Consider the following 18,195-nt stretch of genomic DNA (forward strand, 5'->3'; position numbering starts at 1 on the left):
CACTGAGATTTATATCCTCATGATTTCCTAAATCCTACTACTTATGAAGGAGAAATTGCCACTAAGACTTCAGGCAGATATGCCAAATTAATCTCTTCTTTCCTCTGAGTGAATTTTCTATGTTCTATGTAATATGACAAATTTCAAGATTCCAAGGCAATTCTGACATTCTAAAAATTTTTTTAAAAAGGTTTTCATTTACTAAACATGTTACATCTTCAGGAATTTCAAAGAGAAAATGTCAATGTCCTCTAACTTTCTAATTCTCAACCCACAAAGCCAATTTGTCTCACGGTCTTTGGGGAACTAATAAACGTGGGATGTTTATTTGTAAGTCAAAATCTAAAACCAAGTCTCTTTGACAATCTGATGATGCCTTATGATATAACATTCCCAAAAGAACAGAAGAAAAAGAAAGTTTCACATTTTGCTTCATCTAAAGACACAAAATTGTTTTCTAATTATAATGGCACATATTACACCCTTATTACAATAATAACATTTTATCTTGAGTCTTTACATGTGTAATCACTTAACCTAGGAAAAGATCTAATAATTAGCAAGAAAAAAAATCAGGAAATTCAGGATTTATGAAGTGTTTTCAGTTCCACTGTCAAGACCACATGAGAGAAAAAGTATATTAGCACCATTTCAATATGTATTCTGTTCCATCTGCATATCCTTTACTACCATGCAAAGAATTAGCACAAAAATAAATACTACACCAAATTTCCTGATAATTTTGATCACCTCTATTTCAAAATGCATTATGACCAGCACATCTTTCAACTAGGGTTATTTTCTGATTGAATTAAAAGGGCTAAGGAAAGCATTCTTAGTACATTGACAAGTGCATTTTATTTTTATTCTATGAAAACAAATAAAAGCTGTATTTAATATTAACATAGTTTTAGCATTTGAGGGCTTCTGCCTTTCTAAATGAGACCGTGGCATTAAAGGAGGCATTTTTGGGTCAAATTTCTAATGTAACTACAGGCTGTTTTAATTTTATTATTTAACTCACCCTACTCATAGCACATACACGTACAACTGAGTATGAATAGCTTATAGCAAATGTAAGATGTATTAAAGCCTTTCACTCTCTCCAACAGTGCTCTGGGATGCATTATGAGACAAGCAGATAAATATAATGATGAATTACACAATATGGCCAATACTAGAGAGGTTTTCTACAAATGTATTGCAAAAAATAAACAAATACTTCACATTTCAGAACATAGCTATTTGGATGTCACATGTTAGCACAGGACAAAGTGGCAGATATCAGCAACTTTAAATCCGTAGGTTTTGGATTAAACAATATAAAGGAACTTTAGAGAAATGACAAAGCATCTAGAGAGTAGATGAGGTTGAAGCTAAGAGTCTATTCTTGAGGGTCTAATTAGGTTCTTCCCATCTCTCCACTTTTTTAAAAAAAATCTTCATAGAGACGCCTTACCAGAAGCTATCAGTTTTGACAGTACACTGAAATCCTGGCAGTGAACCATAAATTGACCATTACCATAAAAAGAGCTGCTAAATGAGAAACCATGTGCTCAGTATAAAACTAATTTCATGCTTTCAAAAGCACACAGTGGCTTCTAGCAAGATAGTGGCCCTGGGACTTGCTGAGACAGATTGGCGAACACAAATGGTTTGTTCCTGATGCGTCTGCTTAGCCAAGCTTTACGTGTACTGGCAGTAAAAGAGGTTCTCGAGTCTTCTGTCAAACAAATACACACTTAGCTATAACTTTAAAGCTGAAAACAGCTGCCTCAAGTAAATATAGCAGGAAAAACACATACACATATCTACACACACACGCCATGTGCCATGTTAGCTGCTTCCAATCAAATAAAAATAGATTCCCTTGCCAATCTAATATACTAAACAGATACTTAATAAACATAATGCTATTTAATACATTATAACCCTCATACTTCATTCATGCCTAGAAACATAGGAATTAGAGCTTAGCCAAGCCTAAGCAATACCACTCCATCTACTTGGAGGCTAACTTTGAGCCTGCCTTTATCTAGTTGGCTTTCAAATACCATATACTTACAAGGCTACCTCAAACCTTTCCAAGTATGATGATCCAGTAATTTAACCTCTCCAGTGAGTGCATGTACTTTATGTATATTTAAATGATAAAATCTGCTACATTAAAAGCATCTCAGCTATTAAAAAAACACACTTCATGAAGAAATACTGCTAATTTCCTCTCGTTCTCATTCTGCACATCGTCTCTAGAAATCAATTACTATTGGTTTTCCAGTGCACAACCGGTCATAACTTTTCATTATTAATAATGTCAAGCTTAATTAGGTGTCAACTCCAGAATGTAATCCATATCACTTACTTTCTTAGTTATCTTGAAACAAGACTTGTCTCCTCCTATCTGTTTTTCACGTCAAAGATTCCACAAAGTACACTTAGTTTATAGCCTTTTTAATATATCTGAAACACATAACATTACTGCTAATTACCTACTTTCAGTAACGATAGCAAATTGCATAATATCACTGACTTGTTTGGAATGTTTAAAATGCAAAGGAAGTCACCTACTGGTAAGATGTCCTCGGCAAACAGCTAGCACAGAAAGAAAGGGATGCTTATCACACCTATGTAAGGAGTTACTTCCCAACAAAATTAAAGAATCATATATTTTGCTTTTCAGTTTTGCTCCTTTGGATGTGTCAGCACGACGCGATAAACACAATTGATGACTCCACAGGATTCAGTTCAACGTACGAAAGAATCTGTTACTGACATCCCAGACCCCAGCAACCAAGTTTTAAATAAAAATGCTCACCTCTGCTAGGAAGTCCACTCCACATCCTGGCAGGGCTTTCACCAGCTTCAAGAGCAACCAAGTTAGATAGACAAAACTTCCAGTATGTGACCAGGGTAATGCACAGCGCTACCGAGGCTTGGCTCCAGCCCTGATTATCTGTGTGACAGCACCACGTTATATCAGTGCCGCTCCAAGCCTTCCCAGTTGCTGGCTTATTGCACTGCTCATTGAAAATCCTTTACACGCTGGCAACATTTTAGGGAAGGACAAGCACACTCTGAGTCATTTGTAAAGAAAGCAGAGCAATTTCAATTCTATATCTCCACGCGTGCTGAAACCAGAAGCACTGTCAACGTACAAGTCTGAGGTGGATTTATGCTGAGAAACAGGCAACATAAGTCTTCATTATCAATGCATGAAATCAGCTACTGTGATCAAATTCAAGCAAACCACAAAAAGGATATGATTATGAAAGTCTCCACAGATTTAGCACTAAACCTTGTGGAATAAAGAATCATCTATTGAAATTGTGTAAATGTTAAAAATAGCTCTGGCTTTTCAACAATGAGCAGGATACAGGGAAGAAATCAGTAGTCTATATTATAAGGACTTATAAAGGCTGCATAAACCAAAATAGCTGTAGGTTCCTGGGACTTCATTATAGACAAGTGAAATCACTGGAGACTATTACAATTATAACAAAAATAATTCCATATATTTGACACAGATGTCCATTAAAGGGCAAATCAGACATCCTTTAACTCCTAAATGCCCGTCTCTAAATTAAAATTATGGTGATAGTTAAAAATGTGCAATGCTATGCTAGCACCAGGACAAAATACTATCAGTTTACTCTAAGACAATTTCATACACAAAATTTAAATCTATTCTGTTTAACAAGAAAATAAACATGCAAGATAGATATTTTTAACACTATCATCTTTGCTCATTATTTTAAAAAATCATTAAACCCCTATATTTTTATCCAACTATCCCCACATTTATACCTTCGCTTTTTATCATCCTTCCTCCTTTGTTACTAAGATATAAGATTCAAGAGCTACTGGACACTGTTTTTAGAAGACACAAGGTAGCTATACCCCAGAAAGCAGTAGCTGTGATTTGAGATCACAAAATATACAGCTTTGACATGTGCATGCAAACTGCAAAGCAAAAAAGATATACAATGTTTATTAGAAGCCACAAAAATAAACCGGAAGAAATCCCTGGCAGGCAACATTGACAAAGAACACATTTAAGTTCTATTCCATGTTTTAGGAAGGGTTTTAGGTTCTCATTGAGGCTCTGAGGGCAGAGCAAAGTAGAATCCAATAAAGGCAATTCCTGATTTGAGGATCTTCTTTAAATGACTGGGTTCAGTTCTAGCAATCCTACTAGCTCTGAGGTAACACATTTAGAAGTGTCTACAATATGAAACATCTGTGTAAAAATAAGCAGCACATATTTACATAACACAGCATTCTGGAGCAACATGAAACACAGCACTCCCATGGGTATTCTCACTATGTCTACATATGTAAAGTTGACTCCTTACTGCTGTTGGTTAGATGCCCTTGCTTTGAGACGGATTAGGCACACAATTGGACATGCACACAAGCATGTGTGCACACATATACCTACGCCATTGAACACTTACCCCTCACAGTCACTTTGGCCACCTGAATTCCGTTTGTTTTGTGTCTCCTGAAGCCCCTAGGGCAATATTTGAATGTATTATGAGAAATAGCACTGGGCATCACTGACTTTGCAATTGTTCAGTGTCTTCTCTCTCTTCTGTCCTCACTGCCCCATCCAACACACAAACTTTCCTTAGAAAATAGTCATATAAATAGTTCATGAGAGATTGCGTGCCTAAAAACATTTTTATCATTACCACACATGAAGCTCCCTAGTAATAAAAGTTTAAAATTAAAACCAGGATATTTGATTATAGGTCAATCCCTTATCTAAAACCCTTAGTGCTTGATGCATTTCAGAATTCAAATGTTTGCAGATTTTAGAAAGGTAATATGCTACATATGCCAGGAATTACATAATGCCTCCATTGGCGGATGTTACATAATGCCACATTGGGGTCTGGGGCAACAACTCTATAATCAGATACATTAACATTCTATAGCAAAACACATGCATATTCATACTCATTGGGATAAATAAATGCTATAATTTAAGCTCACATTAGTTCAGGTCACGTTTTCCCATTGATATGAATTATAAAATCTTCCAGTTTTCATTGCTCCTTGGATTTCAGGAATTGCGGGTAAGAGACTGTGGACTGTATTAAAGTTTACCTAAACTGCTATAAAGTAATAGATTGGGAAATGGTACCTAAGCAGGTGTTCTTTTGCTTAGGCAAGAAATTTGGAGGGTAGTGTTACTTTAATGGGTGGGCAAAAATATGAGGAAAGGTGCTACTAAGACTGAAAGACAAAGCAGAGCAGAAATGTGGCATAATGCACAATGACAAAACTAGGACATGGAAAAGAAAGGCAGAAGAAGCCACTCGAAATTACTGAATCAAAAAAACCGCAAAACATAATAATAACAGTACTCATTGATTAAACTTTATACCCACTAGTGTGAAAGGCACTGGACATAATTTTTTTTTTTCAGCAACCTACCTTAATTTTCAAAAGAAAATTTTAAAAGGAAGGATATATCTTCAAAGTGAGGCAAAAAACATTGGGTTATCTCACCCTTTTCTCACTGTACCCAAAAGCAAAATATCCTTAATGTTAAACAGTGCATGTGACACTGTCAGAAACAAACAAAAAAAAATAAGTTTTGCCTTATGAAGTAAAGATTTCTGTTTATTTGTATATACTATATACTGCTTGCTATAGAGGTTCTTTAGAATCCATTTTAGAAAAAAGTAGCAATATTTTCTGCCATCAAGAGTCAGCTGTTTAATTTTTAAATCCATTTCAAAAACATATGTTCTCCAAAAAAGAAGAATAATGTGTTGTATTTTCTTGGAGTCTTTCCTATGACATTACACAAATAAATACTTTAAGTACATTAAAGAACTTTAATATAGCAGAACATTGACATTACACTAAGACTTTGGGTCTACAGAACAGTTACTGTCTTCAAGGAGCATTTCCTGGGTGCATTTTGGGGCCTAAACGTGAATTGGGGAAGTGTCCAGGAGGCATTTATGTGGAGAGCGGTCCTTCTAATCACTGAACAAACTATACTAAAATGTGTGGCTCTTAGTATATGGAATACAATCACAAAGTCATTTTCTATGTGAAGATGGAAACTGTATTTATTTTTTTGACAATACAACATAATTTGGTGAATTCTTTTCTTCGCAACCAAAATGGTGCCCCGATGGTTTTATGGAGCAGCTCCTAAGAGCAACTGACTATCCTATAAGATCAGTAACACTTCAGGGCTATGATTAAAAAAAAAAAAAAGCTCCCCATACCTTTTACGTCAAGTCTATAAAATGATAGATAATTACTCAGTGAACAGGACAAGAGTCTCTGGACTGCAGTGCAGGCTCACCAGAAAGCAAGCTCTTGAAATGAAGCTGGTTAACATTATGTGAATACCAGCACACTCAGCCCATTATAAAGTAAAATATCCAGCCCTTACACCTCCTCCGAACTCCATGTAATCAGAAGAGCAAATGTGTTTCAGAGCTGGCCCAAAAACAAGCTCAAGAAAAACTGTTAAGTGCCAAGGACATATGCCAACCACATGGTCAGCTGTAGCATTCCACAGGGCTGTCTAACCCAGCACATTGTCCAACAGCCTCCTTGGCTGTGACACTGTTAAGATGTAAAGTCAAATGTCTGTGTGAAGAAAGTTGGTCAGTCCAGGTGAAAATACACTGAACCCCCAGTGGAAATTGAACTCTAATTACCACTGGGCCCACTACTGAAAATCCTTCTCCCTAGATTAGTTTAAAATGGGTAACACTTCTATTCCAGACAGACACCAGGATTTTAAATATGCCTTTGATAATTTAAATCACTCAGTCACACAAACACTTGCCATAATTGTCTGAGACTCAGTTTCCACATTGAAAGGTATCAGTATTTGGTTTTCAAAATCTAAAACCCAAGACTTGATATTAAGCAATTCTGATCTTTTAATACATATAATATGTAAAAGTTTATATTCCAAAGCATTCTTAAAGAAAAAGACAATCCATCCTTCACTAAAAAGAGGGCCAACCACTCCTTTTAATCATTTTATCAACGTTCCATTCAAACTCTTTTATGTATCAATCCCTTAGAGTTCTGTACTTAATCGACACCCTTGAATAATCCACATCCTTTGCACAGTTTTTAACCACAGGTCCAGAATAGGGAGTTGTTCTACAATGACTTTTTCAAGTCGTTGTCAGGTGTGGTTTTAGATTTCTGACACCACTGAAGACAGCTGGAGCTGTGTCTCAAATTGAAAGCATTTGTGTGGCAGGGGGTGGATAGAGTTGTAACTTGAGACTTCACCCTATTTCCAAATTTCTCTACTCTCATTCCCAAGGAACTTCAATCTCAATAATCCCTGCAGTATCGGTCTCAATTAAATTTATCTGGGGAGAACAGATAAAGGGCACCAACTCTTATCCTTGAAGAATAGAGTCAGGATTTTGAAAAATACTTAAGACACTAAAAAGTGATCAATTCTGAGTAAGACAACGAATAAGAAAAGTATATCAATATTCCTTCTGCTGTATGTATCATCACTGGGTCTGAAGAACTACAAGTAAGGGACAATTCCTGAGTGCTCTTAAAAGGACTTGGGATTTATACAAAGAAAAGCAGATGCCCTCTTTTCAAAGGTACAATTTGACATATTTTGACCAAGACCTTTTCCCCTGCTAAGCCTGTCCCATCATTAAAAACCATAAGTCATATGGGCTCTATCCAATACATGGATTATTGTATAATTATTCTATGAAAGGAGTTGTCTGAACTAATTAAGAGGTTTAAATAAATAAGTATATTGTAAATAATTTAACCCACCTGCCTCACACTGAAATGATTTACTTACATAGTGCAACTTGTAGAAACTCAATGATTTGTTATACATTCACCATGGTGATTATATTTTGCAAAAGTCAGATTTCTTGGTTGAATAACAAATGTCAAGTTGATTCATCAAAATCAAGTCAAAGCAAGCATTTAAAACTATGTGTTTCCACTGAAAAGGTAAAATACATGATCATACTGATGAATTCTAGCCTTATCTCTAAATCTGTCATACAAACCTAAGGATGCATCATTCGACATTTACGTTCCTTTCTAATATCTCTTAAAATGGAGATTTTTCCAGACATGAAGCAATATTAATATATTTAAGTAGTAATTTTTATTCCTGAAAACTAGAGAAAGATCTCTCCTGCAATTCCAAAACATCTACCCTCCCCACCTGCTGCCAGGTCTCCCCTATAGATTCTGCCTAACGCATACAAGGTGCTCAGAAAGTCTATCAGATGAGCATGCTCCTGCCCACACATGCTTGGTGTGTTATTTCTTTTCTTTCCATACTCATTAATAGGTTCTATCAGAATGTGGATGTGGGCAAGGGAATGAGGAAACTATCATACTTTCAATATACTCATGGCACCATCTTGTGGTAATTCTATGGTATTGCGGTTTCCAAGTTTAATTTTTAAAAGTTCTCCAAAAATGTCTCGGAAAACACATTTGAGGATAAATTTAACGTTCTAAATAGGCATGAGGCGCAATATTGTAAATATGGCCTGTGTACTTAAAACCACCCCCAGATATTTTCAGAGTCATAATATCTATCATTAGTGTCCTGACCCCAGAAGCCATTTAATACCAACAACTGTTTCTTGAATGTAGAATAGGAATGAAATTAAGAAATATTAAGGGATCCCTGAAGATCCTGAGGCATAAAAGAACACCACAGACTATACCAGCAAAAAATAAGTAAAATTATATATAACACTCCAACTGACAACCCATTTTCCAATCCTGCGCTCCATTCCCACATCTAAATTACTACTCTGCTTCCTGCTGCAAAATACCCAGGTTTTATCACCCTTATCTTCTCCCCCACCCCAAATGTCCTCACTTTAAAATCTACTCAAGCTCAGTTTAAAATTTCTAAGGCCAAATAAAATATGCCACTTGCCGAATCAAGGGGCAGATCCTGTTTTTTCACCCCTTGGATTTCAGCTGGCACTGTGTCTCAGGCCATTCCTGCTACTGTAACAGAATACCACAGACTGAGGTGATTTTTAAATAATAGAAATTTATTTCTCACAGTTCTGAAGGCTGAGAAGTCCAAGATCAAGGTATCAGCAGATTTGGTGTCTGGTGAGTACTTGCTCTCTCCTTCCAAGATGATGTCTTGTTGCGGAATCCTCTAGGAGAAACCAATGCTGTATCCTCACTTGGCAGAAAAGCAGAAGGAGCAGGCAGCTCTTGAAGCCTCTTTTGTAAGGGCACTAATCTCTTCATAAGGGTGGAGTCCTTATACCTAATCACCTCTCAAAGGTACCACCTCTTAATACTATCACCCGTTGGGTTTTGAGTTCTAATGTATAAATTTTAGACAGACACAAACATTCAAACTGTAGCACCTTGTGACTAGCTCTGACCAAAAGAAGGCAGTACGTTGCAGCTTCTGTTCTTGCTGCCTTGTAGAACTGCTCTGTGACTGCTGGGTACCAGAGCAGAGCCTGGTCTAATCTACCAGTGAAAATTATCCAGGCTACAGCCAGCAGCAACTGCCAGATGCATATGCAAAGCCATCTAAAACATCTAACCCAGTTACCCTGTAGCAGCCTGCAGCTCCATGGGTGTCCACCAGTGAGTCCAACACAAGAGCCACATTGCTGAGCCCAGCCCACATTTCTGACCCACAGAATCATGATTAAAATAATTTTAATTTTTTTTTCTGAAAGCTTCTGCCCACCTTTCCACACTTCTCTTGTGTTTCCTTCTATTAATAATTGTCTTACTCAGTTCAGCCACATCTCAGCTTTTGGACACACCAAGCTTTTCCTCAGGTTGAGATTTTGAGCATTCTCCTCACTCCCTTTGGATCACTTTTCTCCATTCTCTTTGCTTGAATTTTTTTTTTTTTTTTTTTTTTTTTTTTTTTTTAGTCTTAAAATTTCAATCTTTTATGAGAATGAATACTAGAGGGCAGGATGTTAGTCACTAGCCACCCTACATAGAGAACTAATATGGTCAGTTTTATCTAGACTTGGGAAGCTGTGAATAGGTCTTAGAAAATAAGCTTGCAATAGTGTGGTATGTTGGGGAAGCAAAACCTAAATGAGATGTCTGGAATTGATGCAGAGGCTCCTAGTTGACATAAAGCAGATTGACAGAGAGAGAGAACTCAGGACAACTTAGCTCTGAATTCCAGCAGCTGCCTCTGACTTTCTTATCTACGTGTTTGCAGCTGTTTTTCCTGTACCTCTGTTTCCATAGGACCAGAAGACCCTTCTTCCTGTTCTAATTCCTTTATACCTTTACAAAGGATATTCCTTTTTCCCCAAATCATACTTCATTCCAATAATAAGAAACTATTTATAGTTTGTTCCTATATGCATCTGCATTGCTGTTCCCTAAACCTGGAATGTTTTCCTCTTAAATAATTTGAAATTCATCTTCAAATACTCATCTCAAAGATCACCTCCTCTGGAAAGCCTTCTGACCTCCATAAAGTTAATCATTCCTTTTTCTGTGCTATATTTACCTTACATGGAGATCTGTCATTGTTCTTAGCATAGCATATTGCAATTCACTTTTTTAAATATTTATCTTCTCTTGATACTTAAAATAGAGATTAGGAAATAACCCAAGATTATACAGGTGAGCTGTAAACCCAAAGGCTAGCATCCTTATGAAATAAGAAGAAAGGATAAGACAGAAGATAAGACACAGACATACAGAGCAGAAGATGCTCTGAAAACAGAAGCAGAGACTGGAGTGATGTAGCCACAGCCCAGGAATTCAGGGGCAGCCATGAGAAGTTTTAAATTTTTATGTCATTACATTTAAATCTGTAATTCATTTTGAGTTAATCTTTTCATATGGTGTGAGATTTAAGCCTAAGTTATTTGTTTGTTTGTTTGCCTATAGCTGTTCAATTAGTCCAGGACTATTTGTTGAAAAGGTATTCTTCCTCCACTGACTTGCTTTTGTACCTTTATAAAAAAAATTAATTGAGTATATGTGTGTGGGTCTACGTCTGGGTTCTCTAATCTTTTACCCCCTCCTTTACAATAAAACCACTGTCTTGATTACTTTAATATATAGTAAGCCTCAATATTGGGTAGAGAGAGTCCCTCCTTTTTTTTTCTTTGTCAAGTCTTAGTAGCTAAACTAGCTAATAGGTCTGTGCTTTTTCATATAAATTTTAGCATGAGCTTGTCTATGTCTACAAAAAGACCTTGCTGGGATTTTGACAGAAATTTCATGAAAACTATAGATCAACTTAAGGAGAATTTCCATCTTAATCTTGTTGAGTTTTCCAGTCCTGATTTCTAAACACATGGTGTGTCTCTCCATTTATTTAGGTCTCCGATTTCTTTTCTCAGCATTTTCTAATTTTCAGCACACAGATTCTACACATATTTTTAAGTATATATCCAAGTATTTCATTTTATTGGAAGTGATTATAAATAGTATTGCATTTTAAAATTTTGATTTCCATATGTTCATTTTTAGTATATAAATATAATATGTGATTTTTTTTTTTTTTAATTTTGAGACAGGGTCTCACTCTGTCACCCAGTCTGGACCACAGTGGTGTGACTGCAGCTCACTGCAGCCTCAACTTCCTGTGCCCAAGCAATCCTCCCACCACAGCCTCCTGAGTAGCTGGGATTACAGGTGTGCACCACCATGCCTGGCTAATTTTTCTATTTTTTGGAGTGGGAGGGGGCAAGACAGGATCTCACTGTGTTACCCAGGCTGGTCTTGAACTCCTAGGCTCAAGCCATCCTCCTTCCTCAGTCTCTCAAAATACTGAGATTACAGGCTTTTGCTTCTTTTGTTTTTCTTGCCTTATTATAGAGCTAGAACTTCCAGAACCATGTTGAATAAGACAACTGAGAGTGGACATCCTTCCCCTCTTTTTGGTCTTAGGAGAAAAACATTAAGTCTTTCACCATTAAGTATGATGTTGCCTGTAGGCTTTGTTTAGATGCTTCTATTAAATCAACGTAGTTTCCCTCTATTCGTAGCTTGCTGAAAATGTGTATTGGGTTTTCTCAAATGCTTTTACTGCATTAATGGATATGATCATATGAATTCTTTTCTTTAGCTTGTTGATATGGTAGATGATTATAATTGTTATTATTTGAGATGGAGTCCCAATCTGTTACCCAGGCTGGAGTGCAGTGGCATGATCTCAGCTCACTGCAACCTCTACCTTCCAAGTTCAAGTGATTCTCCTGCCTCAGCCTCCTGAGTAGCTGGGATTACAAGCACACACCACCTGGTTAATTTTTTTATGTTTTTAGTAAAGATGGGGAATCACTATGTCAGCCAGGCTAGTCTTGAACTGCTGACCTCAGGTGATCTGCCTGCCTCAGCCTCCCAAAGTGCTGGGATTACAGGTGTGAGCCACTGTGCCCAGCTGGTAGATTATTAATTTTTAAATGATGAGCCAGTTTTGCATACCTGGACTAAATCTCACTTTGTTATGGTATATAATTCTTTTCATAAATTTCTGGATTCAATTTGCTTATATTTTGCTGAGAATTTTTTAGTCTAAGTTTATGAGATACAATTCTGTGGGTTTTTAAAAATATCATCTTTGTCTGATTTTGGTATTAGGATAATACTAGCCTAATAAAATAAGTTGGGAAGTATTTCCTCTTTCTCTGTTTTCTGAAAGCAACTGTTTAAAATTGGTGTCAATTTTAAAAATCCTTGCTGGAATTCTCCACTGAAACCATATGAATCCAGAAATTTGTTTTTTAAGTGCTTTGTAATGATAAATTCAGCGTATTTGATGGCCAGGCCTATTTAGATCATCTACTTTTAAATTTATTTTTATTTTTGAGACAGAGTCTTACTCTGTCTCCCAGGCTGGAGTTCAATGGCACAATCTCAGCTCACTGCAAGTTATGCCCCCTGGGTTTAAGTGATTCTCCTCTCTCAGCCTCCAGAGTAGCTAGAATTACAGGCATGTGTCACCACACCTGGCTAATTTTTGTATTTTTAGTAGAGATGAGGTTTCACCATGTTGTCCAGGGTGTTCTGAACACCTGACCTCAGGTGATCCACCCACCTCAGCCTCCCAAAGTGTTGGGATTACAGGCATGAGCCACTGCACCTGGCCCAGATTGTCTATTTTTATTTTAGTTGAATTTTAGTTATTTATGGTTTCTGAAGGACTGGTTCATCCTTCTAACTTGTTAAATTTATAAATACAAGTTTTTTGTATTTATTATATTTTTAATTGCTGCAAGTTTTCTCATAATATCATGTATCTCATTGGTATCTTCTTTCTTCTTGTCCTCATCAGTCTTGCTAATAGCTTATAAATTTGATTGATTTTTTTTTAAAGAATGAGATTTTTGTTTTATTGACTTTTCCTCTATTGCTTTCCTATATTCGAGTTCATATATTTTTGGTCTAGGTCTTTATTACTTTCTTCCTTCTGTTTGCTTGTGGTTTCGTTTTTCTATTCTTTTTCTATCTTCTTGGTTGGAAACTTATTTATTTGAGAACTTTTCTCATTTCAAATATAAGCAATTAAGGCTACAAATTTCTAGCTCAGTACTGCTTTAGCTTCATCCCACATATTTTACTATGTTGTGCTTTCATTGTCATCTGGTTTTTCCTTTGAGACTTCTTTGATTCATAGATTATTTAAGAGACATATTGTTTAATTTTCCTGTTGTTTTCTACTATTAATTTCTACTTGATTTTATTACAGTCAGAGAAAATGCTGTATATGATTACAGTTCTTTCAAATGCATTAAGATTTGTGTTATGGCCCAATATATGCTACCTTTGTGAATAGTTGTATAGGCACTTGGAAAAAAGTGTTCTACTGTTATTGAGTAGAGTTCTATACACATTAAATAGATCTTGTTAGCTGGTTATATTGTTCAGATCTTTTATATTCTTCCTGATTTTCTGTTTAATAATCCCATCAGTTGCTGAGAGTGGGTCCCCAACTGCAAGTGTACATTTATCCTGCTCTATGAGTTTTTGCTTCATGTATTTTGAGGCTCTGTTGTCTGATGCATGAACATTTAGGATCATTATATCTTCCTGGTGAGTTGAACATTTTATCAGTACATAATATCTCCCTCTGTCTCTAGTAATTTTCTTTGCTTTCTACTTCATCAGCTATTAATATAGCTACCCCTGCCTTTATTTTTTAAATTACTGTTTGCATGATATTTCTTTTCCATTCTTTTACTTTCAATGTATCTCTTATTGATTTTGAAGTGAGTTTCTTGTAAGCAGCATATAGGTGGGTCATTTTTTTTTAAATGCACTCTTTCTTTTGATTGATTTATTTAGGCTATTTACATTTAAACTAATTATTGATGTTAGCACTGAAGTTTAATATTTTATTATTTGCTTTCTGTTTTTTCCTTTGGTTCTTTGTCCTCTGTTTCTGTCTTCTTTCTGTTCTGTGGCTTACTTGAACAGTTTTTAGGACTCCATCTTGATTTATTTATATTATTTTTGGTTGTATCTCTTTTTATAGCTTTCATAGTAGTTGCCATTAATATTATAATGATAAACCTATGTGACTCATGGCAGACAATTTATTGGTATCAGCATTTAACTTCCCTACTTTTAAATTTCATTGTTTTTAGCATCAGATGATTATAATTTACTTCAGTCATTAAATATGATTTATAAAATTCATGAAGTAAATGATAACACAATGATTAATTTTATATGTCAACTTGACTGGGTCACTGGATGTTCAGGTATTCGGTAACACATTACTCTCGGTATTTCTTCCTGCCTGACTGCCTTCTACCTGTGACCTTAGTTTCTTTTCCTGCCTTCAGACTCAAATTGAAACATCAGCTCTTCTTGGGTCCTGAATTAGCCAGTTCCCAGATTAGAACTACACCATCAAATCTTCTGATTCTCAAGTTTTTTGGACTTAGACAGGAATGACACCATTGGCTCTCCTGGGTCTCCAGATTTCTTACTGATCTTGAGAACTGGAGATCTCCATAACTGTGTGAGCTAATTCCTTTCTCCTACTGGTTCTGCTTCTCTGGAGAACCTTACTACAGGTAGTTTACTATGTACCATATGTCTATTCTTTCCATTGTCCTTTCTTCTTTCCTTCTCAAAGCCCCAAGATTCATTATTTCATCATTTCCTTTCTAGTTTAAAAATTTCCTTTAGCCAATATTTAAGGGTAAGCCTGCTAATGAAAAATTATGCTGCCTAGTACAAGTTCCATCTCATGTGATGATAGTTATTTAATTTCAGGCAGTTGTGACTTACCCGAGTTGCATCTAGATTTGGGGTGGGTTGAGGAGGGTAGTTATGGGCTTACATGGTGCCAGGACTCAAGCAAGAGTGTTTATGACCTGGCTGTCACTTCTGCACGTGGACATCTGCTGAGGCATTTTTATTTCTGTCTGATATTTAGTCATTAGTTCATGCAGGAACTGTGAGCTATTTCTTTGCTGTGGTACATGGGAAACATTATCCTGCCACTGTCCCAGTCCAACAGAAAAGACTACTTCCCTGTGGTTCCCAGGCTCAACCAGCAGCTTCTGCACTTACTAGGCCCACAGGAATTATGAGACCACCTCAGGTCCTTCAGCCCATCCTTACTAGGGGCTAGGAACACCAGGGTCAAACTGTCTTTGTGGACCTTATGAGGAATAGAAACACGCAACTAGCTTGTCCAGAAGCCAAGACCCATCTGCAGTTTCTGTTATTTCCACTTACCCCTTGGAACTGGATGGGGAAAGCATTAGGGATCTACTACATGCAAACTAAGTTACCTCAGCTCTCTTTGCTTTCCCATTTGATTCTCTCCTTCACAGCCCAGAGTATTCATAAAACATTTGGCTAGGGAGACAGTGCTGGGAAAAGGATTTTGCTGCTACCTATCATAAGTCACTTTGGTATACTGATTACACACAAACACACACCCATACACACACCCATACACACACACACACCCCTATACACACACACACACACCCATACACACACACACACACACACATACACACATGTAGCAGACTAGTTTCAGGTACACTCTACGAATATTTCAGGACTCCATATTTGGGTCCCCTTCCACAAACACTCCCTTCATGGAAGCCTATCTTCCCCTCCTAAACTCCATCTCTTTCTATTCCCTTCCAGTCAGTGTGGAAGCTGCTTTCCTCTCCTAGATTCCATCTTTTCTTTCTCTCACTCAGTGTGAGAGTTAGCTGTTTCTTTCTCTCTCCTTCTGTTCCTCTCTCTCTCCTTCTCCTGTTCCTCTCTCTCTCTAAATAAATTTTTAAAAAAAGGATATTTCTATTATTCTAAAGCTCATATCTAAAAGTTGTGCAAATACCCTGAATACTAAGTTTGGCAGAGGAACTTCCAGTGGTTAGGGGTCACCCACCTTTTATTCCCAGAAACAAGTCTCAATCATCACCCTGCGGACCCAATTCCCATCCATGTCAACTCCAACACTAAAACCCTGACCCAGAAGAGGAGAAGTCACCTCTTAAAATAACAGTTTCTTGGAAAGAATATCTACTACATTTTTTTTCTCTATGGGAGTGAAATGTCTTTGATTTTCTTCCCTGTGTTTGTTTTCTGAGGCTGTTATAAAAAAGTACCACAAACTAAGTGGCTTACACAACAGAAATTTATCATCTTATAGTTCTGGAGGATAGCAGTCAAAAATCAATGTGTTAGTTAGATTGGTTCCTTCTGAGGGCTGTGAGGGAAGGATCTATTCCAGGACTCTCTCGTTGGCTTGTAGATGGCTGTCTGTTCCCTGTAGCTCTTCTCATATCATCTTCCCTCTGTGTGTGTATCTGTCTCTGTGTCTGAATTTCCCTTTATTTTTTGTAAGGATATCAGTCATATTGGATTAGAGCTCACCCTAATGACTTCATTTTAACTTAATTACCTCTGTAAAGAACCTAGCTCTAAATAAGGTCTTATTCTGAGGTAATAGGGACTAGAACTCCAATACATCTTTTTTGGTGGAGAAACACAATTCAACCCATAATATTCACTGAAGCCCAGTGACAGTAAAAAAGGAAGACTGGCATTTTGTTTCTTGTTTAGGCGCCTGCTTTGTCAGTGGGCTTGCCGGCCTCCCCTGTGCTACCTGAGCAGGAAAGAAAGTCCCTCATAGTTCACTCCACCTGTACCTGCCTGGGCCCCAGAAGTTCTAGGTTTTCAAGAGGAATGTTCATTCTCAGATGGATTCTGCACATGACCTCAAGCCCCAGGCATTGATGCATATGAAAACAGAGGACACAATCTTACCAGGACTACCACAGTGTGGAAGAGGCACATACAGTCAAGGAATTAAGCCTTTTGCTAATAACCATGAGTAAGCTGGAAGATGCATCTATCTCACAAAGGACTCTCAATGCCTAAGAAACCACCTGGGGGGATTCCCTTCATCCACAGCGTCTGTTAGGAGCACGTATGACCCACAGAGACAGCCAAAATAGTAAGCATCAATGAAGAACAACAGCATTGCCACCTTGTGGAGGCTATAAAGTAAGGTTAAACCCTGCCTTTCCATCCTTCTATGGTTTCCCCCCACTAGGCTGAAGAGCAGGCTGAGGCAGGGGCAGGCTAGAAGCTTATGTGCCCAGCCCTCCACTCTAACTTCTAGAGTCCACGTAGACAAATCTTAATTTGGCAATATAATTGTTTTTATAAATAGAACTGAATCTACTAAATCAAAGAATCTTTCTGAATACACAAAAGTGAGAAGTTAAGAATTGAGAGGGTGTTAAGGGAGCTGCTACCCAGCAGGAAATATAAATATGATAGATCAAAACTGAGGAAAGTGACCAAAATAAAAATGAAATGATGTGAGGCTTGAACCTCATTAAGTGGAGACTCTAAATAGTAGATAGTGTACACATGCACACATAATAGCACTAGGTATACTCCACCTGCTATTTCACTTAGCATTATAACATGGACAATTTCCCCTATCATGAGGTATTCTTCAGAAATATAATTTTTAATGACTATGGTATTTATAGACATTTACATTCTAACAGATGTAATTTAAACCTTTACTCAGGCTATTTGTGCTCTAAGTTAGGTATCATTTTGAACCCAACACTAATATATAAATATATATATATATATATATATATACACACACACACACACACACACACACACACATACACACATATATGCATATATACACATATACATACCTACATGTATATA

The 18,195-nt window shown here is 36.9% G+C and overlaps 1 protein-coding gene across 4 annotated transcripts in view; it reads right to left on the minus strand.

Moving 5' to 3' along the window:
* Positions 1–18,195, minus strand: part of ZNF385B (zinc finger protein 385B) — a 382,729-nt gene that overhangs the window by 273,443 nt on the left and 91,091 nt on the right. Inside the window, exon 1 of one of the 4 annotated variants that reach the window (XM_037740044.1) lies at positions 2,816–3,151. The exons of the other annotated variants lie outside the window; for them this stretch is intronic. Coding sequence (XP_037595972.1) covers positions 2,816–2,840 — 25 coding nt within the window. The 5' untranslated portion in view covers positions 2,841–3,151. Of the gene's footprint in view, positions 1–2,815; positions 3,152–18,195 lie in introns of those variants that run through there. 4 annotated transcript variants of the gene reach the window in all.

This window comes from Cebus imitator, unplaced genomic scaffold (genome assembly GCF_001604975.1).
Source record: "Cebus imitator isolate Cc_AM_T3 unplaced genomic scaffold, Cebus_imitator-1.0 Scaffold78, whole genome shotgun sequence".
Lineage (NCBI taxonomy): Eukaryota > Metazoa > Chordata > Mammalia > Primates > Cebidae > Cebus > Cebus imitator.